The 26813-nt window shown below is 46.9% G+C and overlaps 1 protein-coding gene across 3 annotated transcripts in view; it reads left to right on the top strand.

Annotated features, from left to right (window-relative positions):
• Positions 1-26813, top strand: part of TCF20 (transcription factor 20) — a 102197-nt gene that overhangs the window by 35069 nt on the left and 40315 nt on the right. For all 3 annotated transcript variants that reach the window (XM_034644565.1, XM_034644566.1, XM_034644564.1), the window contains one exon: positions 13390-19077. In XM_034644565.1, the coding sequence (XP_034500456.1) occupies positions 13426-19077 (5652 nt within the window). In that variant the 5' untranslated portion in view covers positions 13390-13425. Of the gene's footprint in view, positions 1-13389; positions 19078-26813 lie in introns of those variants that run through there.

Below are 26813 nucleotides of genomic sequence, written 5' to 3'. Positions count from 1 at the left end.
GCTTCTGCCCTTGCCCCGCCCACAGTCTGTTTTCCACGGAACAGTGGCCATTCGAGAATTGAAACCAGAGTATGTCACTTTCTAGCTCAAAACCCTCCAGAGCCTTCTAATAAAATCCAAAATTCTTACATGGCTTGAGGGGCCCTTCATCAGTACTTTTCAGACTGTAGGGGCACGAGGCTCGCTGGGGGAGCTTGTTACATGCGGATTCTGATTGTCTGGGCCCTCAGGGCCTGAGCCTCTGCACCTCCTGTGAACACCCCGACAGCAGCCCTACCGCTCTGTGGGCCCCATGGTGGCAAGGCCTTGTGCTAGGGGCCCTTTCTCTGGCTGCCTTTCCCTCTGCTCTCTCTGTGTTTGGCTTTTGCCACTTGGTTCTTCATCTCCCTAGTTCATTCTTGCCTCTGGCCTTGCGCTCACCTTTCCACAGGTCTTGGTGTGTTCAGGTCTCTGAGCTCGTTGAGGTCCCTTACATCCTTCTCTTTGTCCCCTCGGCCTCCCTTATTTCGCTCTCAGCTTCTCCTAGTCCATGGCTTGCATGTGTCAGTTCATTGTTTTGTCTCTATTTGAATGCTATTTGCCTGGAGGGTTGGGACTTTGTGAGTATTCTTTAAAGCTGTATCCCCAGAACCTAGAATCGGTGCTGGAATGTAGTATTTGGTCAATTGTGTATCGAATGATGAATATTTGTATGTGTGAATGTTTCCCTTGTTAGACATGGGCTCTTTGAGGGCAGGAACCGTCCTTATGCTTTTCTTTCTTTCCTCCTTTCTTCCTTCCTTTCTTTGTTTTTTTTCCTTTCTAGGTGTTTATCTTGAATCCTCATTCTGGTCCTCTCCTCCTCTTCTTCACCCTCAGAGCTTCAGGCTTCAGTGTTAAATAACACAAGACTATAGTCTTTTTTTTTTTTTTAAGTCCCTCCTTTAGTTAATGTTTTGGTGTGTATCCTTTCCAGCTATTTTCTGCACTTACGGTTTTGAAATTTATCAGTCACAAAAGAAAAGATGGAGCTTGCTTCCCGTATCGGGAGAACTCTTGGCAGAATAGTGCAGTGAATCGTTTACCTTACCGAGGGCAAATTCCCAGGCCATTTCTTTTCTACAGTTGAGGAAACTGAGGTTTAAAGAAATGACTGATTTGCTCAGTTTCTCACTAGCAATGAGGTACAAAACCCAGTTCAGAATCTGACCTGTTTCGGTTCCGAGCCCCTGCTGCCAGGAGAAGGCATCTCCTGGAGCATGGACCTGTGAGCTGGTCTTCACCGAAGAGTCTGGGGTAGTCAGGTAGTGAACGTGGGCAGGGTACTAGCATTCCACACCTGGGTCACAGCTTAGGCGAGGACCTGGAGGTCTGAAGCACACATGGGGAAATGGAGAGAAGTCCAGTGGCACTGGAAGTGGTGTGTGAAGGGAGGTCATGAGAGGTGAAGCTGAAAATTCTGTTGGTGTCAGAAACACTGAAGGGTCTTGAGAGATCATGAACTCTGTGGTACATTTTCAAACTGGTTAGGTGGGGAACCGGAATTTTGTTTATTTGCAAAATATGTCAAACAGAAAAGCACCCAGACTGATGGTGCCTTTGTATCCATCACCCGGATTTAACATCCTCCTGAGTACCTCCTCCCTCCACTTAGACCCACGCTCCCAAACACCATGCCTTTTTCATGTGTGTTGTGTCTAACATTTATCGATATTCACACACACACAGATGTGTAGGAGCTAATTTGGAAAAATTCCATTGTTAATTCATCTAATATAGTAAAAGAGAAAAGAACTTGGTTCTGTAAAATCTCAGGTTACCCCCTCAGGCTGGTTTGACATGTCTGCTTTAGGCTGAAAGCGTGCCCCAGCTTTCTGGCACACTCAAATATTATCGGCATACACCTCATACTTTTCCTGCCCCTTGGAATATCAGCCATTTTTTCTAAGAAGCCCTGGTTCCATTTAGTGAAGAATGACATTTAGAAACCCAAAACTGAATGTCAGCTTGGTTCCCTAGGATTATTAGCGTTTTCTTCCAAAAACAACCGTGTGGGGTGGGGGGGTTGATTTTGCTTTTTCATTCACCTGGAGTTTGTTTTTATGAATATTGTGAGTAGAGGTCTAATAATTCTTTTTCTCCCCAAAAGGTAGCATGTTATCCCAACATCCTTTAATTTATTTTAATTATAATTTAGAAAAAGTTATGGTATATGGTAGGGCAGATATCTCCTGATACTTCACAGTTTTCCACCTTTTCTTGACTACTTTTGGCACATTTTTCTTTTACACATATTAGAATTTATTTATCAGGGGCGCCTGGGTGGCTCAGTCGTTAAGCATCTGCCTTCGGTTCAGGTCGTGATCCCAGGGTCCTGGGATTGAGCCCCACATCAGGCTCCCTGCTCCACTGGGAGCCTGATTCTTCCTCTCCCACTCCCCCTGCTTGTGTTCCCTCCCTCGCTGGCTGTCTCTCTCTCTCTGTCAAATAATTAAAATCTTAAAAATAAAAAAATTAAAAAAAAATCCAAAACCTGTTGGGGCATTGCTGTGCAGAGGCAGGGGCAAGTCCCATTACTGAGGAGGTGACGGTGCAGGGGTGTGAAGGATGAGGCTGTAGAGCTTGGGAGATTGGTTACATTGAGCAAAAACGTAAATTGAAAGTGTATCTTGAGGACAGTGGGAGCCAGTTTCTCATGTCTTAGGAGGGAGTTACAAACATGGAAAGGTGGAAGGTTTAGAAAGAACTCTGAGGGTGTTGGATTGAATTGGAGTTACCAACATGAACACCTGGTTCGTTAATGTATAAACTGTAGCCATAGGAGTAGTTATAGGTGTGGATGTTCACGTACCTAGTACGTGCTAGAAGCAGTGACATCCCGGTAGCAGTGAACAATGCCAGCACCCACATCTTTGTTTCTAAATATTCTCCTCCTTTACAAGGAATCTGGTGTCCTTGGAGAAATGGCTAGTTGCAGGGGTTGGGCAGGGAAAACACAAGATGAGCCCGAGACATCTTGTGCCAGGAAGTAAGGGAATGCTCAAAGAATGGAATGAGTCAAAAGGGAACAGGGGCCAGTCTGAGGAGGTTTTCACTGGTCAAATCTGGGACAACTTGAGCATCAAATGAATGAGTGGATAAATGGATGAAGAGGGAAATGCCTACTAATGAGGAATAGAGAATCACCACTGGGTAACCATCATAGAGGTAGGTTGATTCACATAGGAGTCATCAAGGGTGGATGTTTGACAAAGAACAAAATACTGGCATAATCTCAGGATTTCTTCCACAATATACTTATGGGTTACAAAGAATAAGGTAGTGGCTTTGCAGTGGAGAAACCTGGCAGAGATGGGCTCTGACCAGGTGACTGTGGTTGGCTCGCCTTGTGTCTCTCCTGCTGTGATGCATTAGAAAGAGCACAGCGCTGTAGCTCTGGTATTTCTGCTGAGAACAGGAGAGCTGGGTCTAGCCAGACAGATTGAGGGCCATCCTATGGAAAGGAAGGGTCGTGGAAGTCAGGAAAACACTGAGGAAGCATTCCAGGTCAACAAAACACAGTGAGACATGACAACTTGCGTTCTTGGATGGGATCGTGGATCAGAAAGAAAAAAAGAAATATTGTTTGGACAGTTTATCAGATTTGAATGGAGTCTGTAGATGAGATTGGTCGTGTTGATTTCCTAATATGGAGAGTTGTATGCTGGTTACATACAAGAGTGTCCTTGTTTGTGAAAATATGCATACTGAAATATTTAGGGTCGACTGGGCTTTGTGTCTTCAGCCTGCTCTGAGAGGTCAGGAAAAAGCTGATGGGTGTGGGTGGGTGGGTGTATGGGGGTGGTATATAGGTAATGAGTATGCGCTTAGGTAATAGAGCAAATGATGTAAAACATTATCCGTTGGGGAATGTTGTTGAAGGGAGTGTGTGAGCGCTGTACTATTCTAGTACTTTTCTGTATGTTTGAAATTATTTCAAAATTGTTTTTTAATATACTATTGAGATTTTGACTGGAGCTCTTTAGTTTTATAAACTAATCTGGAGACTTGACCTCAATAAAATGGGTCTTTTTTGTCTAGATACATTGTGTGTTCTGGTTTGTTTGTCTATTTCATTTTGTTTCCAGCTCTCCTTCTGGGTCCTTCAGTAAAATTTATAATTTTCATCATCTGGCTTTTGCCCATTTCTCCTTTGGATTAGCCCACTGGTATCTTTTTAATTTTGTTGCTGTTATAAAAGGAAACACTTTTTGCCCCTGAGTAGCAACACTAATTGCTTTCTGTGACCCTTTCGTCTGGGAAGGTTTAGAAATAATGTAGTCAAACAGTCTTTAAATGGGGGAAAATTCAGTAACATCTTTAAAAGCCCTCAGGCTCAACAGTTAGGAGAAATCCACAGGGAACCCCAGCTAGCCCCTCACCCTGCTCCTACCCCCTTTCCAAGAACTGTTGGCCATCCTGCCCACAGATGTTGTCATGTAAATTGATCTTGGGATGCCTCTATGAAGATGACAGGTAGCCATCAAGTGGGGATGGGACGCAGCCTCTTTTGGCTTAGCCAGGAGCAAATTTATGGCATTTCTGTGCAGTTACAGAAGCATACAGTTGGTAGGATGCTACAACCTCGTGGTTGTTTAAGATTGTGTCTAAAAATAGACCTGCCCACTGTGGAGTGGATTTCAGCTGTTTTTAGGCCTGATTCTGAAAAATAGCTCAGAGCTGGTTATTTTTGCATGTACACTTGCTTGGGCACCACAGCGTCTGAGGTGCATGCGTGGTATTGGCGCCAGGTTTCCTGGAGCAGAGATTCTGCCTGGCAAGTGCCTCTCTCTCCCACCTGCTCTGGACTTGGGGGGTCTCCTGTGCCTTCCTTTCTTCCCCATGGCCAGGGTAATGCTTTGTTGTCAGTAGGAATAGATAGAGCAAAGATATTTTTGAAATCGTGTGAGGGGTAAATTTCTTAAATGAGGTTAATTAAATTTTAAAGTGATTATTTTCTACAGACATTAATGTAAATAGAAGTGAAAAGGAAGAAAATGCAAACCACCGTTCTGCCGCCCTGAATAGTCACAGGGTTTTAATTTTCATACTATTCTCTTTGGCTTTGGACCCAATGAATGTCTGATTTCTAGAGCACTGTAACCGTAATACAGGTACGCATTTACAGGCATACCTTGTTCTGTTGCCCTTCATTTTATTGCACTTTGCAGATACTGTTTTTTGTTTTTTACAAATTGAGGGTTTGTGGCAACCCTGCATCAAGCAAGGTAATCAGTGCCCTTTTTCCAACAGCGTTTGCTTCACGATGTGTCTCTGCGTCACATTTTGGTGCAGTATCTCGTACATTTTCATTATTATTACATACGTTATGGTGATCTGTGATCAAGATTATGACTTGCTGAAAGTTCAGAGGATGGTTAGCATTTTTTAACAAAGTATTTTTTATTAAGACACGTACATTGTTTTATTTTTATTTTTTAAAGATTTATTTATTTGAGAGCAGGGAAGAGCCCTGGGGGAAGCGCAGAGGGAGAGGAAAAGGAGAGAAGCACATTCCGCACTGAGCATGGAGCCTCACGCGGGGCTTGATCTCACAGCCCTGAGATCATGACCTGAGCCGAAATCAAGAGTCGGACACTTAACCAGCTGCACCACCCAGGTGCTCCTCGACATTGTTTTTTTAGACATAATGCTGTTGCGCACTTCAGTATAGCATACACATCACTGTTACACTCCCTGGGAAAAACATTCGCTTGACTGGCTTTATCGGAACCAGAACTGCAGTGACTCTGAGGTATGCCTGTACACGCTGCTCTTTTTCATTGGACTATAGACATAAAAGCATCCCCCATGGTGCGAGCGCCTGCGCAGTTACTTTTAATTAGTGTGTACTGTTCTGTTAAGTGGATTTACCATACTTTGCTTAGTAATTTTCAAATGATAAAGAATTAGGTTCTTGCCAAAATTTAGGTTGCCCGAAGGAGTGTGGCCATTGGTCTCAGCTGGCCTCAGTGCCTGCCGGGTGGGTGCCTGGAGAGCAGGGTTTTTCTCTTCACTCTCCCCCTGCCTCCTTTCTTCTTTTAGAGATCACTGGAGTTAATAGGTTGGTACTTTGATTTTTGTTTGATTGTTTTGAGATTTCCCCAGGATAAAAATCTAGTAAATAGAATTAATAGGTCAAAAATAACTAGTATTTTTATTTCCAAATGGCTTTTAAAAAAAGTTTTAGTAACTTTGTTATTTTGTTATTGTTTGTACCAGCTTCATCCTAACCTCACTGGATGGGGTATCATCTCCTAAAGTTTTTTGGAAAAATTAATAGCTATAAATTTGTGCCTCTAGTTTTTGCTGGCATTAATTTGATCATGGTTGAAGGTGGATATTTTTTATTTTCCATGACTAATATAATACAGGTTTGGACCCTCAGAGAGCAAACTTTTTATATCTGTAGCACCCTGGCGGGTTTCTTTTCCTCTGGATAACTAACTGACTTGCAAACTCTGATTGAGTTGGTTCCTTAAGCTGCTTTCTGGGCTTCTCAGCTAGGGAGCCAGTCAGCAAATACTGTCAACACCTCATCTTATTCTGAAGGCCTAATTGTACTGAGATCTGTCAGTCACAGAGAAAAATCTAGACTCTGCACCTCTGCAAACAGGATATAGAATTTGAAATATCAAGTCACCGGGCAAGTCTTTGTGCCCGATTGATCTACTCAGGAAGATACCACGTTTGCACGCACCTAAAACAAATAACATGGATATATCCAGGTACAAGCAGTGAACTCAATTCTAGCAAATTTCAAGATTTCTTTTTTAAAATGCTTCCCAATTTGTGAGTGTCTTGCTGCTAGTTCAAGGCAGGCTTCTGCCAGAAGTACAGTGGGGTTTGGGGGTAGGCATTCCATATCTCACCTCTCCATATACTATGAATATTTTGCTTGTTATCGTCTCCGAGCCTCAGTTTACAGAAAGGAGCGGTAATGCTTCTTAGCACATGGCGAGGACGAGCTACATTAACATGTATGTAGGGTGCCTGGCACAGTATGGGGCTTGTATTATATACGCAGTAAACGGCAGAGAGCTGCGGGTATTATAAATCTGACGCCAGTGTTTGTCAGGAGTTATAAAAACCTGGATTTGGTTGCTCCTTTCTGAATCTGTGGTGCAGTGGAAGGAAGAATATGAACTTTAAAATTGAGTTACAGTATATCAGCTCCAATTTATCCTCGAAGAGTGACTTTCGGCAAATTATATACTTGATCTGTTTTTTGTTTCCTCATCTGTAAGTTGAAATGTACGTAAAGCCACACAGCATATGACATGTAGAATAAATGGTAGCTATTATTACATCAATAGCACATACCTTAGGTCGTGATTAAAGGCAAATGTACTTTACTACGTTTGTTTTCACCAAGCAGAGAAAAGCCGGTGAATTCTCTGTTTTTAAGGAAGAGTTATAGAGAAGATCACATTTCCGGAGCTCTTAAGGTTCTGAGAGCCACATGACTGACAAAGTGGGAAGGAATTTTTGGACCTAGGGATGCTTCAGAGAAGGCTTTGTGGTGAGAACAGGAGGTGGCTTGGAGGGGACTGAGCAGTTTGTTTGAGCCGGTGGAGAGGAGCAGAAATTGGGGTGGGAAGATACCAGAGGGCTTCAGGGCGTTATGGGGAGGGGAACACTGTCAGGACTTGGGTGAAGAAAAGCTGTTCCGGTGATTGGTGCTGGGAAAGAGAACTTGTGGAGCTGTTATTTCCCCAAGAAAGATGAAAGCTGCAGTGACAAGGCAGGAGAGGTAAAGGGCAAATGCAGGAAGTGGGGAAGTATTAGGATTAGGTGACATCTTAAAGATAAAGGGTTACAGGAGGAGATGAGTTTGGGATTATGCTAAAGCTTCTTGCTTAAGACAGCTGAGAGCTGATTGTGGTTTTCTTGGAGGATGGGAAGTTGGGTCAGTTGAGGAAAGAACGTTTTTGTCACTGAAAATGAGTTGGTGACAGCCAAAGAATAAATATATTTTGTCATCTTTATAGAAATTATTCTAGCCACAAGTGACTGTTCTGTTCTCTCCCCCCCCCCACTACCTAAAGAGGGCCGGAGGCCTTGTCTTCTGGCCCCTCACAGGCACTAGAACCATGGCCATGTGGTTGATTAGTGCCGCAAACCTCACCCCACCCCGTCCCTGGGGGACAGAGCCCAGCACCTGCTTGCCACTCTGTTTTCGGTATCCCATCCAATTTTGAACTCAGGACATTTCTTATTTGCAGCTTGGCTGTGCATTTTTTCTGACATTTCTAGGTGTTTTGTTTTTTAGTCCCTCTGGTATGCCATATTGCATGAAATAGAAGTCTCTCACTCCCCAAGTGATAATATCCTACTCTGAAATCCTAGGACTAAGAGAAGAACTATCTTAGTCAGGGTCCTGTAGGAAACAGATGGCACACTCAAGCTGGGTAATTTGAGGAGCATTTAATTCTATCATTCAGGAGAAGGGAAGCTTTCTGTTCCAGGTATGAAGAGTTTTGATAGAGGAATTAAGGGTTTATCCAGCTGTCGGAAGAACAGGGGGTTGAGAAGGTCAGGGAAGCTGTGCCTGACCGTCTCAGGCTTCGGTACCACAGTGAGTGGTTCTCATGAGCTCCCAGGGAAGCTGCCAAGCATCTGCGTCTGCTGGCGCAGTTACCCCTGGGGCTATCAGTCTCTCCTTTCTCTTCTGTTTTCCAAATCTCTCTTGTGCTTCTCGTTGCATCTGTGCTGGAAAGGGGGTTATGGAAAGTTGCTCCCAGCTTCTGATCTGCAGAGGAGGACTTAGAAGGAGGGTCATCATGACGCCAAGCTGACCACAGCACAGGATTGGGACTGTTTACACAGGGTGAGCAGGGGTGGGGGCACCAGTGGAGAAAGTAGAGTCTCCTCGGCCAGCAGTAGTAGTTGTTACCCGCCCCCTGCCCCCCACCCTCAGGCCTGAAAGGCAAGAGGAGGAAGCAGTTCCTGAGGCCTGGAGAAAGTGGCTGCTGCCCAAAGGGAGCGTGGCCATTGGTAGACCATCTCAGCCAGCCTCAGCGACTGCAGAGTTGGAGCTCACACAGCAAACCCCCCCCCCTTCCTGCCTCTTCCCAAGCAGGCCGGCCCAAAAGCCAGGGGCACTGGAGCCTCTTGGGGTCCCTACTGTACCCGTTCCTAGGACATAGAGCAGGGCGGAGGTGGGTGAGCAGGGAGGCTGGAGGACAAACAGGATAATCCACCAGGTAGAGGCCATAACTAGAAGCGTAGAGCGTGTTTTCATATTGAGAAATGAAGCATTTTTTCAAGGCAAGGAAGGAGAAGGAGCAGAGAAACAGTGGTTAAACCTGAACTGAAAGAGGAAGCAGGTACTTAAAAAGATCTTGGAGGAACCTGTGTTGAAGACAGTTTGGAGCACTTGGTAGAGAAGAGTGGAATGGGGAGTGGGATGGTGTGGGACATGTGAAGGAAGGAGGACAGTGAAAGCAGCTGCTGTCTTCTGTAAGATGGCAAGGTCGTGGGCCCTGTGATGGGGTGGAGAGCAGGCCATAGGCATAAGCTGCGGTTGCCGCGAGGTCGGTATGTGGACTCCAGGCTGTGAATGTAAAGGCAGTAAGTCTGGGCCTTGCTAAGTCAACTCCACAGCCTTCTGAAACCGTTCAGAAGGCTAGGAAAATAGGAAAAAATCGGAAAAGGAAAAGTCTGGGAAAGGGAGAGTTGGGGAGGGAGGTGTGTTGGCAAACTTCTTTTCAGAGCGCGTATACAAATTCCTCATGGGTGACTGACTTCCTTTGGAGTGTCAAATTTTCTTTAACCATGTCTGTATTCATTCAAACAAGGAAATTCAGGCATTTGTCATTATTAATCACGATGCTTCAAAACTAATTATATTTGCTTTTTTAAAATGATAGGATAGTATTGGAATGATCTCTATTAGTAGCTTATTTTTTAATGCTGATACTAAAATTACAGATACTCTGGGCTGACATTTTCAATTACTGGTATACTTGGTCTTCCTAATTGCTTTACTTGGAACTCCTAAACAGATGAACTTGCATTCACTTTCTCACAACCGGATCCTTCATGTACACTAAGAGTATTTAGCATGACCTCTGCCCTGCGGGAGTATTTGGCTGGGAATTTTTTCTTTTTCGTCTGGTCCATAAACCAGAACTAGGGAGAAGGGCATCCTACAGGACAGGGAATTCCAGGGGAAGGGCTGAGAATGGACCTCTGAGGAATCATACCCAAATCTCTGCCCCTGTGAAGATAGGGTTTTCTCAGGGACCAGGCAGCCTGCAGCGGGACTGGCTGGTGTTAAACTGGTCTTTAGCTCTTAGGGGCTTGTGAGAAAAACTTTGGAGCAAGTGACAACATTGTTTACACACTCAGATTTTCAGAAGCCTGATTTTATTTACGGAAGGATTAATTGAACAACATGTAAAATATTTATTTGTGGAGAGGTTATCTCTTAAGAAAGCGTTTCATTAAACTTCCAGATTTAGTCTTTTTGTCCACTGTAACCCATCTCAGCCACCTTCTGTCATGCAGAGGCCACTGGCCCTGAGAGCCAGGATGGAGGCACACCACAAACAGGAGAGATCTGTGCGAACACAATGTTTTCAGCGGTGCTGGGAATAGTGGGGGAGGTCCTGGTGAGAGGGGGGCAGAGAAGGGACGCGTTGAACAGTATAGTTGGTGGCCGCCCACTGTAAAGGCTGACCTCTAACGGGACAGATGGCAGCTGTCGCAGACTGCATCCCGGCTCCTCCGGGTAGTGTAGCATTAGGAACGTGGCCAGAGGGGGCCTGCTGCTCCGGAGCCTCATGAGCTCCGTGCTTCGGTCTCATCATCTGTGGAACGAGCTTGTCCGTGCTGTGAGGGCTAGTGGCAGTGCGTGTGCAGGGCGGCTGCTGTAGCGGGCCCTGCAGTAGGCTGTCGTCTGTCGCCCCGCAGACTTGCTGGACCACAGAGAAGAGCAGTCTGTTGCAGAGGCATTTTGAAGATGATGAGAAGCGGTTTCCTTTAGATTCTGAGATTATTTGTACTTGAATGTTTAAAGATGACTTTGGGTCATGTGATTATGTAATTAAACTTAATATCAAAGTCATAGACTCTCGTCTAGCTCTTTTAGACTGAAGGTATTTCAGGAAGAAGTGGGACAGCTTTCTGAGTTTGGAATTACTGAGCATCTTCAGCCATGACCCACGTTTACTCTCCAGAGCCTCTTTAGGGCTCTCGTGGAGACTCAAGTTGGGTTTTTTCCCTTGGAGCTGGGCCTGGAGGATTTTACAGGCAAGGTGTTCAGCATCCCCCAGCTCTGCTTTTAGATCGATCACGTTCTATTTTCTCTTCCTGCAACTCTCTCATCTCCCGCCACACCACCACCTCTGTGTAGGTATGTTCTAGCCTAGTTCTCTAAAGCCTGGTTCTTGTACCATTTGCTGGTTCACAGAAAGCCTGACATGTGCTCTTTAGCATTTTAATGACATGAGGATTGCAGCAAGGCACAAAGTCTCAAGCCTTTAGAAAGTTTACATTCTCGTGGGGGGAGAGACGGTAGTACACGAGTGGCGTATCTGTGTCTGTTGGGAATAAGTGGTAGGGAGGGAGATGGGGAAAGCCCAGCCTCAGGTGTGGAGTTAGCTGTTTTGAATAGGATGGCCAGGGGAGGCCTTACCAGTCAGTTGACATTTGATCAGAGACTGGAGAGAAGTAAGAGGGGCAAACCATGCTGCTACAGGGGAAGCACATCCGAGGCTAGAGCAAAATTCCTCTGTAAAAATGCCTTTAGTGGTCTCGGGAGCAGGATACAGCAGGACTAGAGCACAGGGTGGCAGGGGAGGTCAGAGAGGTAATGGGGTGGAGGCAGGGACCCCCAGAGCAGCTTCACTTGAATGAGATGGGGAGCCCCCATTGGGCTTGGAGATAAGGAATCCAACCTACCTTTTAAAGGGATCACTGACTTTCCTTCCAGCAACTTTATTGTCCTCTAGCCCCGAGCAGGAACTAAGAAACTAGCTTAGTGTAAGTCATTGTAGAAAAACTGTCTCCTAACTTACCCTAACCCATACTTATTTCACAACCTTTTCGGGGTGGGGGGAGAAGCAGAGGGAGAGGGGGACAGAGAATATTAAGCAGGCTCCACACCCAGCTTGGAGTCCAACATGGGGCTCGATCTCACAACCCTGATATTATGGTCTGAACCGAAACCAAGAGTCGGATGCTTAACTGACTGAGCCACACGGGCACCTCTCTCAATTTCTTTTTTAAATAATTAATTTTAAAGACTTTTGGAGCGTTTTGGCCTTGTCTTACTCAGCTGACTCTGAGAAGGAGATAGGCCCAGGCAAAAGGCAAAATAAAATTATCTGATTAATTATCTAAGAGGAGTGGTACATTACATGCTAATTACATTAGCAAAGGTAATGCAAGGTATTGACCCAATCAGATGATTTTGGGAAGAGTCTAGGTCCTAGCTTGATGAATTTTTATTTTCCTCTATATCTTGTACTGTTCTCCAGAGCGACCGTTTCAAGTCCCTCTTTCACAGTAATGGCCAATAATAACTGTGTGAATACTAGATTGGCAAATAAAACACGATGTAGGTGTTAGAGGTGCTGGAACTTCTTGCAGACTACTTCCAGAAAGAATCTGGAAGAATGGTCACTGCTGCTTTGGCTTAAGGATAGATGATTGAAGGGAGGAGTGCCTTGTACACAATTACATGTCAAGAGAGAGGGTAAGCCCTGGGTCTGTGTGGATTCCTGCAGCAATAAGGAATCCATATAATGAGAAGAGCTGAGTGTCCTGGGGTCTCCAGTCATCACAGGTAGTTGGTAATTACAGGAAACCTGCTCTCATGTGCATTTGGACACAAGAGACTGATTTCTGTTCTCCGGCAAGTTCTGTTTCTCAAAGTCGGGGAGGGCGGGACTGCCTCATCATTGTTTGAGACATCAGTCCAACGATCAGGCTAATACAGGAAAGCAAATAGATGAAAGTGTTTTTTCTCACCCTCCCCAGCATAACTGGAAGACTGACTTAAAAATTGCTGTGTTTTTAAAAAATTAACAGTAATAGCACAGCCCCGTATTTTAGCCCAGTTGAATGTTGGGGGCTCATTAATTTATTAATGAGGTATGATTTTTTTTCCTGTACCAATTTTGTATTTACCCAGAATGTTTCCTTTCATACTCCCGTAGACTTCTGCCTCACACTTGAGGTCATTTCTCTGCTTATTGGCATTTTCAGAAATGGATAGGATAAGAAATAAAAGGAGATGAAATTCAAGCTCGTCCCCTTTATCTGGGCATCTGAATTACCGTATCCCCTCCATCACCCAGACTTGATTTTCTTTGTGCAGAGAAGATGCGTGTCTGATATTTCTCTCTCCTCTTCCATTTCCAGGAGGGCTGTTGGCCCGCTGCCGTGCTGCTGAACAGTATGCAGTCCTTCCGGGAGCAAAGCAGTTACCACGGAGACCAGCAGAGCTACCCGCAGGAGGTACACGGCTCGTCCCGGATAGAAGAGTTCAGCCCGCGTCAAGCCCAGATGTTCCAGAATTTTGGGGGCGCAGGCGGCAGCAGTGGCGGCAGCGGCGGCAGCAGTGGCAGTGGCCGACGAGGAACGGCGACTACAGCAGCGATGGCTAGTGAAACCTCTGGCCATCAGGGCTACCAGGGTTTCAGGAAAGAGGCCGGAGACTTTTACTACATGACAGGCAGCAAAGACCCCGTGACGACAGGAACCCCGCAGCCGCCTCAGCGAAGGCCTTCGGGGCCCGTGCAGAGCTACGGACCCCCCCAGGGGAGCAGCTTCGGCAATCAGTATGGGAGCGAGGGGCACGTGGGCCAGTTTCAAGCACAGCACTCTGCTCTGGGCGGTGTGTCTCATTATCAGCAGGATTACACGGGGCCCTTCTCTCCAGGGAGTGCTCAGTACCAACAGCAGGCTTCCAGCCAGCAGCAGCAGCAGCAGGTCCAGCAGTTGAGGCAGCAGCTCTACCAGTCCCATCAGCCTCTGCCACAAACCACTGGCCAGCCAGCGTCTGGTTCATCCCATCTGCAGCCAATGCAGCGGACCTCAACGCTGCCGTCCTCTGCTACTGGCTACCAGCTGAGAGTGGGTCAGTTCGGCCAGCACTACCAGTCCTCCGCCGCCTCCTCCTCCTCCTCCTTCCCTTCCCCGCAGCGTTTCAGCCAGTCTGGCCAGAGCTACGATGGCAGTTACAGTGTGAATGCTGGCTCCCAGTATGAGGGACACAGCGTGGGTTCTAACGCACAGGCTTACGGAACACAGTCCAATTACAGCTATCAGCCTCAGTCTATGAAAAGTTTCGAACAGGCCAAGATGCCCCAAGGGACGCAGCAGGGGCAGCAGCAGGCGCAGCCTCCGGCCCAGCCGCCGCAGCAGCACGCCCCTCAGCATGTGATGCAGTACAGCAACGCTGCCGGCAAGCTGCCCCTGCAGGCCCAGGTGGGGCAGTACAGCCAGCCGGAGGTGCCCGTGAGGTCCCCCATGCAGTTCCACCAGAACTTCAGCCCCATCTCGAACCCTTCCCCAGCGGCCTCTGTGGTTCAGTCTCCGAGCTGTAGCTCCACCCCATCTCCTCTGATGCAGAGTGGGGAGAACCTCCAGTGTGGGCAGGGCAGTGTGCCCATGGGTTCCAGAAACAGAATTTTACAGTTAATGCCCCAGCTCAGCCCGACCCCCTCAATGATGCCCAGTCCTAATTCTCATGCTGCAGGCTTCAAAGGGTTTGGACTAGAAGGAGTGCCGGAAAAGCGACTGACAGATCCCGGGCTGAGTAGTTTGAGCGCCCTGAGTACTCAAGTGGCCAATCTTCCTAATACTGTGCAGCACATGCTCCTTTCTGATGCCCTGACACCTCAGAAGAAGAACGCCAAGAGGCCCTCCTCCTCTTCAAAGAAAGCAGACAGCTGCACAAACTCCGAAGGCTCCTCGCAGCCTGAAGAACAGCTGAAGTCCCCCATGGCCGAGTCGCTGGACGGAGGCTGCTCCAGCAGCTCCGAGGATCAGGGCGAGCGTGTGAGGCAGTTAAGTGGCCAGAGCACCAGCTCCGACACCACCTATAAGGGCGGAGCCTCTGAGAAGGCGGGCTCCTCACCGGCACAAGGCACTCAGAACGAAGCCCCCAGACTCAATGCCAGTCCTGCGGCCAGAGAAGAGGCTGCCTCGCCCGGTGCTAAGGACACTCCGCTGTCGTCCGAGGGCAACCCCAAAGTCAATGAGAAGACAGTTGGGGTGATTGTCTCCCGGGAAGCCATGACAGGTCGGGTAGAAAAGCCTGGTGGACAAGATAAAGGCTCCCAAGAGGATGATCCCGCAGCCCCCCAGAGGCCACCCAGCGCCGGAGGGGCCAAGGAAACCGGTCACCCCTCAGTCCCACAGCCAGAGCCCCCAGGGGGAGGGAGCAAAGGAAGCAAGAATGTAGATAATAACTCCAACCACAATGGAGAGGGAAACGGCCAGGGTGGGCACTCCGCGGTGGGCCCCAGTTTCATAGGCAGGAGTGAGCCCAGCAAATCTCCTGGAAGCCTGCGCTATAGTTACAAAGATAGTTTCGGGTCAGCCGTGCCAAGAAATGTCAGTGGCTTTCCTCAGTATCCTACAGGACAAGATAAGGGGGATTTCACTGGCCACGGGGAGCGAAAGGGGAGAAATGAGAAGTTCCCCAGCCTCCTGCAGGAAGTGCTTCAGGGTTACCACCACCACCCTGACAGGAGATACTCTAGGGGCACTCAGGAGCATCAGGGCGTGGCTGCGGGCCTGGAAGGAGCCACGCGGCCTAATGTCTTAGTCAGTCAGACCAATGAGTTAGCTAGCAGGGGCCTTTTGAACAAAAGCATCGGGTCCCTATTAGAAAACCCACACTGGGGGCCTTGGGAAAGGAAGTCAAGCGGCACGGCTCCCGAAATGAAACAGATCAATTTGGCTGACTACCCGATTCCCAGAAAGTTTGAAATAGAGCCTCAGTCATCGGCCCATGAGCCCGGGGGTTCCCTCTCTGAAAGAAGATCAGTGATCTGTGATATTTCTCCACTAAGACAGATTGTCAGGGACCCAGGGGCTCACTCACTGGGACACATGGGTGCTGACACCAGACTTGGGAGGAGTGAACGGCTCAATCCAAGTTTAAGTCAGTCGGTCATTCTTCCAGGTGGGTTGGTATCCATGGAAACAAAACTGAAATCTCAGAGTGGGCAGATAAAGGAGGAAGACTTTGAACAATCCAAATCCCAAGCTAGTTTCAACAACAAGAAATCCGGAGACCACTGCCATCCTGCTAGCATCAAGCACGAGTCTTACCGAGGCAATGCTAGCCCTGGAGCAGCCCACGATTCCATCTCGGACTATGGCCCCCAAGACAGCAGACCCACACCAATGCGGCGGGTCCCTGGCAGAGTCGGTGGTCGGGAGGGCATGAGGGGTCGGTCCCCTTCGCAGTATCATGACTTCTCAGAAAAACTGAAGATGTCTCCTGGGAGAAGCAGAGGCCCAGGGGGAGACCCTCATCACATGAACCCACACATGACCTTTTCAGAGAGGGCCAACCGGAGTTCTTTACACGCTCCTTTCTCTCCCAACTCAGAAAGCCTGGCCTCTGCTTACCACACAAACACTCGGGCTCATGCTTATGGGGACCCCAATGCAGGTTTGAATTCTCAGCTCCATTATAAGAGACAGATGTACCAACAGCAACAAGAGGAATATAAAGACTGGAGCAGCAGTTCTGCTCAGGGAGTGATCGCCGCAGCACAGCACAGGCAGGAGGGACCACGGAAGAGCCCAAGGCAGCAGCAGTTTCTTGACAGAGTGCGGAGCCCTCTGAAAAACGACAAAGATGGTATGATGTATGGCCCACCCATGGGGACTTACCATGACCCCAGCGGTCAGGAAGGGGGGCGCTGCCTCATGTCCAGTGATGGTCTGTCTAACAAAGGCATCGAATTGAAGCATGGCTCTCAGAAGTTACAACAGGAATCTTGTTGGGATCTTTCCCGGCAGACTTCTCCAGCCAAAAGCAGCGGTCCTCCGGGAATGTCCAGTCAGAAGAGGTATGGGCCGCCCCACGAGGCCGACGGACACGGGCTCGCCGACACGTCACAATCATCCAAACCCAGTAACGTCATGCTCAGGCTTCCAGGCCAAGAGGATCATTCCTCTCAAAACCCCCTAATCATGCGAAGGCGGGTGCGTTCCTTTATCTCTCCCATTCCCAGCAAGAGGCAGTCACAAGATGTGAAGAACAGTAACACCGAAGATAAAGGGCGCCTCCTTCACCCACCAAAAGAAGGCGCCGATAGAGCATTCAATTCCTATGCGCATCTTTCTCACGGTCAGGATGTCAAATCTGTCCCTAAGAGAGAATCCTCCAAGGACCTTTCAAGTCCAGATAGTAGAAACTGCCCTGCTGTTACCCTCACAAGTCCTGCTAAGACCAAAATACTGCCTCCCCGGAAGGGCCGGGGGTTGAAATTGGAAGCTATTGTTCAGAAGATCACGTCCCCAAATATTAGGAGGAGTGCATCCTCGAACAGTGCGGAGGCCGGGGGAGACACGGTTACTCTCGATGACATACTGTCTTTGAAGAGCGGCCCTCCCGAAGGTGGGAGCGTTGCTGTTCAGGATGCCGAGATGGAGAAGAGAAAAGGTGAGCTGGTATCTGACCTAGTCTGTCCAACAAGCCAGGAGTTGAGCATAGAAAAGCCCCTGCCACGGTCTTCAGAGGAGTGGCGTGGCAGTGGGGACGACAAAGTGAAGACCGAGACACACCCAGACACGGTCACTGCTGGAAAGGACCCCCCTGGTACCATGACATCTGCGACCTCACAGAAGCCTGGCAGTAACCAGGGGAGACCAGATGGTTCCCTTGGTGGGACTGCACCTTTAATCTTTTCTGACTCAAAGAATGTACCTCCAGCGGGCGTGTCGGCCCCTGAGGCAAACCCCAAGGCTGAAGAGAAAGAGAACGATACAGTGACGATTTCCCCCAAACAAGAGGGCTTCCCCCCGAAGGGGTACTTCCCATCAGGAAAGAAGAAGGGGAGACCCATTGGTAGTGTGAACAAGCAAAAGAAACAGCAGCCACCGCCTCCACCCCCTCAGCCCCCTCAGATACCAGAAGCTTCTGCAGATGGAGAGCCAAAGCCAAAAAAGCAGAGGCAAAGGCGGGAGAGAAGGAAGCCTGGGGCACAGCCAAGGAAGCGGAAAACCAAACAAGCAGTTCCCATCGTGGAACCCCAAGAACCTGAGATCAAACTAAAGTATGCCACCCAGCCACTGGATAAAACTGATGCCAAGAACAAGTCTTTTTTCCCTTACATCCATGTAGTAAATAAGTGTGAACTTGGAGCCGTTTGTACAATCATCAATGCTGAAGAAGAAGAACAGACCAAATTGGTGAGGGGTCGGAAAGGTCAGCGGTCTCTGACCCCGCCACCCAGCAGCACTGAAAGCAAGGCGCTCCCAGCTTCATCCTTCATGCTGCAGGGCCCTGTTGTAACAGAGTCTTCTGTTATGGGGCACCTGGTTTGCTGTCTGTGTGGCAAGTGGGCCAGTTACCGGAACATGGGTGACCTCTTTGGACCCTTTTATCCTCAAGATTATGCAGCCACTCTCCCGAAGAACCCGCCTCCCAAGCGGGCCACGGAGATGCAGAGCAAAGTGAAGGTACGGCACAAAAGCGCTTCGAACGGCTCCAAGACGGACACTGAGGAGGAGGACGAGCAGCAGCAGCAGAAGGAGCAGAGGAGCCTGGCCGCCCACCCCAGGTTTAAGCGGCGACACCGCTCGGAAGACTGCGGTGGAGGCCCTCGGTCCCTGTCCCGGGGGCTCCCCTGTAAGAAAGCCACCGCCGAGGGCAGCAGCGAAAAGACTGCTTTGGACCCAAAGCCCTCCGTGCCCACCACTTCAGAAGGTGGCCCCGAGCTGGAGTTACAAATCCCTGAACTACCTCTTGACAGCAATGAATTTTGGGTCCATGAGGGTTGTATTCTCTGGGCCAATGGAATCTACCTGGTCTGCGGCAGGCTCTACGGCCTGCAGGAGGCGCTGGAAATAGCCAGAGAGATGGTGAGTAGGGAGTCCCTTCCCGGGCTCGCTCTGCCTGTTACCTCCCTGCGGGTTCCGCTCTTCCTCCTTTACGTAAGGTCCAGCCTTGCCGTTTATTCTCCTGCACCACGTGGTAATTCCTCCAGATTAGAGCCCGTAGGCCCACATGATGGACAGAAAATGAAGTAATTGGGAAGATGTGTTTAACTTGTATTTTTTATCAGTAATACGGGTGCCTAGGGGGCGGAGTCGTGTCGGTGCAGCACCGCGTAGCCGTCTCTGCTCCAGCCCGCCAGCCAAGTGCTCTGCACTTTCCTCTGTTTCTGCACAATACGCTTTTGCTGCTATTTGTTTTATTTATTGATCCTTTCCCCCCATATTTCAATATCTGACTCTGTAATACAAAGTATGCTATGATTCTCTTTCCTTTCTTCCAAAACTCTTCATTTCTGTAGGATTATTAATTCATGTTGTTACGGCTTTTCTTGGACCACATCTCTCTAATCCAAACCTGACAGCGGGATGTTCGTTCTTTCGGTCGGTTTCATAGCTGTTAGCCTGGGGTGTTGTCATCATCGTCACTCCCTTCTTTCCTCCAGGGAGTGCCGTTTCCTGAACCCCATGTCTTTGCCGTTCTTGGTCTGCGCCCTCATTTAATGCAGCGCGTCATCCCCCAGGAGTTTCCCGAGAAGGGTGTGTGGGTTTACTTTGAGATCTTGTCTTGTAGGAGAATATGTCTCTATCCCATCCTCATGTTTACTTGAGGGTTGGTTGGGTATAGAATTCTAGATTTGAAGTGATTTTCTCTCGCTGTCTTGGAGTCCTGGCTCCTGACTTGTCCTCGAGCTTCTGATGGTGCAGTTGAGGGGGCGGGGAGCTGTGCGTGGTGTTGGGTCCTTGGTGTAAGTGTGTGTACTGCCTTTCTCCTCTGGAGGGTTTGAGGATCTTCTTGGTTTCCCTTGGGGTGGGTCTCTTCACTCACTGGGCTGCCCCCGCTGGGAGATCTTGCCATCTGTAAACTCCTGTCTCCCACTTGGGGAAGTTTGTCGTGTGTTGTTTGTTGGATAATTTCCTTCCCTCTGTTTTCTCAGTTCTTTCTGGAATCCTGTGAATTAGGTACCTCCTGGATCAGTCCTCTGTCTTTACATTTTCTCTCCTGGGTTCTCTCTCTCTCTCTCTGCCTTTTCGTTCTAATTTCTCCACGCTCTCTTCAACTTTTTATTTTTTTATCTTCATTTCTGATATTCTCAAAACGTCTTCTCTAAACATCCCTGTTGCAGGGACTGCTAACTGCTTGAATTGGGCTGGGTTAGGGACCTAACTCCTCTTAAAATTTGAGCTAATGACCTGGTTTCTGGCCCCACTTTCTGAGATGCCTGCTTCCCAGGCTCTGTGCCACTCCGTGACTGGTGTTCTAGTGGCCCCTCCACTGCACTCATTCCTTTCTGTGCCTTTCAGACTGCTGGGTCACACCCTCTTTGTCTGATTTACAGCGTCCGGAAATGGGGACATCTCTCGTGTGTGTTCCCTTTCCTGTTCTTGGTGTCCTCGTGAAGTTGCCGTATAAGTTTATCCCTTATTCTTAGTGGGGAGAGAAAAGATGTGGAGATGTATGTTCAGTCTTTGATAATTATATAAGAGTTTTTGTGTTAGTTTATATTTAAAATTTACCATTCTTGACAAATATACTGATGATTTTCAGTCATAGTGAATGATTGTATCAGCCAGGATCCATAGTATTCTTGGATACTTTATACTGTTCTTTTGCTCGCCACCTACACTTCCCCCCCAAAGCACTGTATTTTGTCATTGCATTGTCTCCAGAATTTATAACAGTGTCTGATAAAAAGGAAGTCAAAGCTATAAACTACAGTAAAAAAATGTAATTAATATGAAGTTTATATATTTTTTATATTAGAACATTCTAATTCAGTCACACGAGGAACTTGCTTTCCCTTTAAGGCCCTCCCCCACCACATGAGTTTATTTCCTCCCACCTTCCCTCTCCATCACCATAGTCACTCCCTATCCCCAGGTTTGAAATAGATTTGCTTCTTAGACACAGTGACATTTTACAATGCGAAAGTCTTAAAGGGACATAACATTTAAGACCCTGAAGTACAAAATTCTTTAGTCAATTCTGAGTACTCCCTAATCTATCAGTCATTGTCTTGCTCCAGTTGGTGGCCTGCCTGCCATATTTAGTGGTTTGTTTTGTTTTGTTTATTTGTTATTTTAGGTGTGTGTCCCTGCCCCATCTGCCAGTGTTTTCTTTATTTCAACATAGAATATTATTAATATTTCTCAGAGTAACTTCTGTGTGTAAACTGTTGAACATTCTGTAGCAATAATTGGTAACCAGTAATAGCAGGCTAACTCCTGCCCAGCAGATCCCTAAATCCTGTGTCTCAATCCAGGTCTAGGAGTAGAAGGCACCTGAGAATGATGGGACCACGCTGAGCCACAGGTGGTCCTTCTGTCCCAGAAAGGTTGGTGACCCACAGGCCTGCCTTTTAAAATTCCTAATAGGGAATCTCTGTCATCAGAAAGTGACAATTCAGCTTACTACTTGTCAGTTTTGATCCCAAAGTAAAATCTGGCATGTTATAATTAGAACAGATAATGCTGAGTATCCCCCCCGCCACGTCACTGACTAGGTGATTAAGATAAAAAGAAGCAATTTAGGCAGAGAATATTGAAAGTGTTTTTTGTTTTTTTAAATACTAATTTCAGCCTCAGCTGTTTCAGAAGTACTTCAAATTAATAGTATGTTCTAAGGGATAAAAAGTTGGAATGTTTTATTCAAAGGTGAAAGACATAAAAGCGGGTGTTTTTGTCCCTAGGCTGCTTCTATTTAGTAGAGGCTCTAAACTAGATTTTTGGGTTCTCTTGTGGCTCCAAATGCCACCATCTCTTTTAATAACAGGTTTTAGAACCCATATAGCTGACCAGTCTTTTTTTTCAATTGAGATATAATTGACATATAACATTATATTAGTTTCATGACGAATCTTAAATAAATTTCATTCTGTAGCTTTACACTTATTTCCTTATATTGTACTCACACGATGCCAGTGCCCTTTAAAAACACTAAACTTTCTCTTCCCTTGATTCCATTCTGTTTATGTAACATCCCTGTTTTAGAATAGAATGCTAGCTTTGTATATTGAATTTAATTTCTGAGTACACTCGCACATCTGTTTTATTCCTACAAGCCACCCAGTGAGATGGGAAGGGAAGACAGTACCATCCCATTACCCTCAGAATAAAGGATGACTTGGCTTTAGTGACACATGTTCAGGTGGTATATAGCCCAGGGATGCGTTTATTTTAAAAATAGTTTAAAAAATGCTGCTTTGGCTTTTTGAGCTGACTGATGTTCCACTATGACTGCGAGATCTTTTTCTGTTTTATTTGCCCATTTTATATTCTCCTTTTCCTGATGTACTTGAGAACAAATGAAAATTACACTAACTTGCCTTCTCTTATTTAATTTGATAGATGCTGTTTCAGTTTGTCAAGGCCACTTTGAGTCTAGTTTTATCTTAGGTTTTAGCAGATGCTTTCAATTTCAGTCCTCTTAACAAGCGCTCCCAGTCCTATCATGTTGAGATAAGGCCACATATATTTCATTAGAGATCCATTTTGGCCCATGTATTTATCAGGTGTTTTAACAAGCATGATATTATAATAAAATAATATGAAGTCCTCGAGAGACAGTAGCTCCCTCCCTATAAGTGTCCTACTGTGAAAATTGCAGAAAACTAGAACATTCCTGTTCAAGCAGGTGGCCTTCGCTCTCCTTCCTTTTCTGAGGGTGGGACTTAATCCATTCATTTCTGCACAGCCCTCTTCGGTTTTGTCTGATTTTGACCTCTGCTTATTTATCTTGGTCAGACTGTGTATGTGAGCCCACAGTGACCTCTGATCTGATGTGTGAATAGTGTGATAGAGGCACTTGCCTCTAAACAAACATACATATAACTTGGTTTATAAAAGTCATGTTTGGTACATTTAGGAATGTGAAGGCCTTCAGGGTTCAGGGTTGTGGTGGCAGACAGGGATCTCTAGTGTCCTCTTCTCCCAGTAGAGCTGGCCTGTGTTTATTCCCTTGCCTTCCTTCCACTACCACCTGGGCTGACCGCTCCCCTTCCAAACAGATTCCTAACAACCTCCATGGGAATTTGTGTATGTTAACTGGATTTGGATTAATTTTCTTTTGACCAGTATATTGAAGATTATATTTGAAATTTTTTTCCCCAAGTTTTATTTATTTAGTCTCTACACCCAGCGTGGGGCTCAAACTCACGACCCTGAGATCAAGAGCCACATGCTCTTCTGACTGAGCCAGCCAGGCGCCCCGAAGTTTATTTTTAATATAAGTTTAAATAGATCCGTCCTCCATCTCTAATTTACTTAAAACTGTGACAAAAAACCTGAATTGACAAGTGTAAAAGTATTAATATATCAATGATATTATGAAAATGTAACTGCATGTTAAACTGCATGTAAAAACAGATCATTTAGCCTCTCTGGTTATGTGTGAAATGCATTATCCTGTATGCCCCCTGAATTTCCATCTGTGCTCCCTAAGTTAGTAGTGGGCCGCCGCCCACCCAAGGATACTGCCACCTGCCGAGGTCCTGCTGAAGCCTTCCCACGTAAGCTCCTGGTCTCTGCTTTTGACTCACCAGACACACATGCCCCGCAGTGACTGACCCTCCCCTGTACCCGCTCCTCATCCTTCCTCTCCGTCCCCCTCCTCTGGCTTCCTTACACTCTTCCCTTTCTTCTCCAGTCCCCTCTGGAGGCTGTCATTTGATCTTTGTTGCCACAGCTCACACTGTCCCAGCCTGACGGTATTAACACATTCCAGCACCAGGGTTCATTCATCCCTCTGTTCCCATGACTTTCAGCAAGTAGCACAGAGTTGTAGGATTATCTTATTACCTGTTTTTCTTAACACTACCTGTATGCTCTCCCTTTTATATCACTATATGATGACCTTGAGACTAAACCTCCAGAGAAAGGGGTCATTTTCTCTCAGGATTTGGTTTTTCTAAATTTAAGGAATATCATGAAATGTGCAGTTTGGGAATTTTATTGCTTATATAATGTTACAGAATAAATTGTGACAGATTGAAAGAGTTTCCCTACAGTCTATTTCTTTCTTTCTTTTAGGGGTGGAAGGATGATGGGAGAAGCTTTATACCTGATTTTAAAATAAAACTTAGAGGAGCGCCCAGGTGGTGCAGTCAGTTAAGCATCCGACTCTTGATTTCGGCTCGGATCATGATCTCAGGGTCTGAGATCTCATGATCTCATGCCAGGCTGGAAATGGAGCCTGCTTAAGATTCTCTCTCTCCCTCTCCCTCTGCAACTCTTCCTCGCCCCTCCCCCACGCTCTCGTTCAAAAAAAAAACCTTGTGAGGGATAGACTGTTTGAAAATGCTAAAGGTAAAGGACCATAAACAGGAATATTGACAGGTTACTGTATATACTAGGCCAAATAATTCATCCCTGAGATGTTACACTAGCTACTACTAATGTGTTAAAAGGGCTAACATGATCAAATAGCATGCAAAAGTAGGTATTCAGTTCAATTCAAGAGCTGTCTGAGTCCTTGCTAGAAAACCTACAAATCTGAAGTTAGAATGCTGTAAGGGCCCTTAGCTCCCTTCACAGGTCGGGGAGCCTCGGCCCCAAGTCCCATGGCTGGTGTGTGAGGAACAGCACTTGGCAGCAAGGCTCCTGGACCTTGTCTGGAAGGTATATGTGATTCATGCAGAAAGTGACACCTTGCCACACAGTTCCTGCATGAGAGCTTAAATTTTCCAGGACTTAATGCTTCCTTTATTCCATACTGTTAAGAAAAATGGAGTTTGGGGTGCCTGGGTGGCACAGCGGTTGGGCATCTGCCTTCGGCTCAGGGCGTGGTCCCGGCGTTATGGGATCGAGCCCCACATCAGGCTCCTCTGCTATGAGCCTGCTTCTTCCTCTCCCACTCCCCCTGCTTGTGTTCCCTCTCTCGATGGCTGTCTCTATCTTTGTCGAATAAATAAATAAAATCTTAAAAAAAAAATGGAGCTTCCCCCCACCCCCTGCCCTAACTTCTTGCCCCAATCCAAGGCCAATTTTGTAGGACCCCGAAGGCCACCAACTGCAGGCCAATTTCTTCCCATCTTCCCATTTATTGAAAAGTCCGATAAGGGAATATCCGTTCAGCTTAATTGTGCCCTCAGAGATCCTCCTCACCTTTCTGCCTCGGCCATTCCTCTCAGCAGCTGGGGAGGCAGGGGTTGGGTGACAGTCCTGGAGTCACACTGCTTCGTACGAATTCCAGCACTTGGCATTTCCTAGCTGGTCACTTGCTCAAGGCTCTTAGCCTCTGTGCTTTACCTTCTTGATTATAAAACATGAAACTGATAGTGCCCATTGTAAGGAAAGTTCTTAGGAGCATGAGTGACTCTTTGGAAGGTACATAGAGAAATGTTGGGCAGGTGCTGTGGGACTGCGTCTGCCCTGGGGTGGTATCCTCACGTGTTCTAGTGAAGATGGGTTCCCGTTCGCTCACTTAGTGGGCTGTAGTTCATGTGTCGTTCCGTGCCCGCGTGACTAGCGCTTCTTCCATGAAGGGAAGTTGCCCTGTATAGGAAACAACCATTTTCTTTTCATTTTTACTCTTATGGGAAACTCAGGTTTGTGGGGAGCAGGGTGTGTGTGGTATTTAGGGGTGCAGTGTTAATTAGTGTCTTATGATCTAGCAGCAGCCCACAGACATTCTCAGGAGTTAGATCGTTCAAAGGAGAGGAGACAGAAGGAAGCGAATAAAATCTGCCTGGCACGTTAAGTAAAAGCATTAATGTTCTTGTGAGTTGGTCATTTTTTGATAGTGATTACATAAGGCCAAAGTAAAGAGTCTACCCAGTAATATATTTTTTAAATAAACATTCTTGATGGGTCAGCGCTATAAGGGAGATCCAAAATAATTAAGAATTCATAGAATGATTCAGAGCAACCACACTCCACCTCCTCCCCTCTCCCCCCAAAATAGCTAATAACATATATGAGGACTGCAGAGGGCTCTCTTATAGTCTAAGGATTGAGCCTTTGGTTTATGGGCAGTGGGAAACCATCAGCAGTTCTGAGTGTGTAATATCACACAATCAGGTTTGTGTCTTAGAAAGGCAACTCAGGAGAGATGCGAGGAGAGGGAAGAAGCAGGCCCACTGGTTGAGAGGCTGTGGCACTGATCTCTCTAGAGATGATAAGGGCTGAAGAAGGGGCGAGAAGGGAATCGGAAGGAGTGGACAGGTACTAGGACCATTTTTGGAATTTAAAATCGATAGAATCCAGAAACCAATCAGGTGTGGCAGGTGAAGGGAAGTGAGGAATTAAAGCCTAGGCTTCCCGTTAAGTGGACAGGTTGGCCAGTGGAGTGGGCTGAGTAAGACCCCAGTAACAGCAAGAGGGGATTGAGGAAGAGAAGGGAGACCTTCGTTTTGCAGCTAATGTGTAGCGGGCAGAAGAAACTACTAGGTGTGAAAGCAGCCCCACTGAATCTGCATGTTCAGGTCGTCAGCACTCTGGGTCTCTAGTACAGTACTTTTCATAAGGACTGGCTGGTTTTTATTTAGCTTTTTGCATAAATGTAAAAGCAGGAAACTTAATCCGGGTTGTAAGAAAGTGGGAGGAAATAGGAAATCATGAGATCTGTTTTTTTTTTTTTTTTTTAAATCCCACATACAGAACTCTGA

Source organism: Ailuropoda melanoleuca, chromosome 15, assembly GCF_002007445.2.
Source record: "Ailuropoda melanoleuca isolate Jingjing chromosome 15, ASM200744v2, whole genome shotgun sequence".
Classification (NCBI taxonomy): Eukaryota; Metazoa; Chordata; class Mammalia; order Carnivora; family Ursidae; genus Ailuropoda; species Ailuropoda melanoleuca.
Note: the sequence above shows the minus strand (reverse complement) of the source record. Positions and strands in the feature narration are given on the sequence as shown.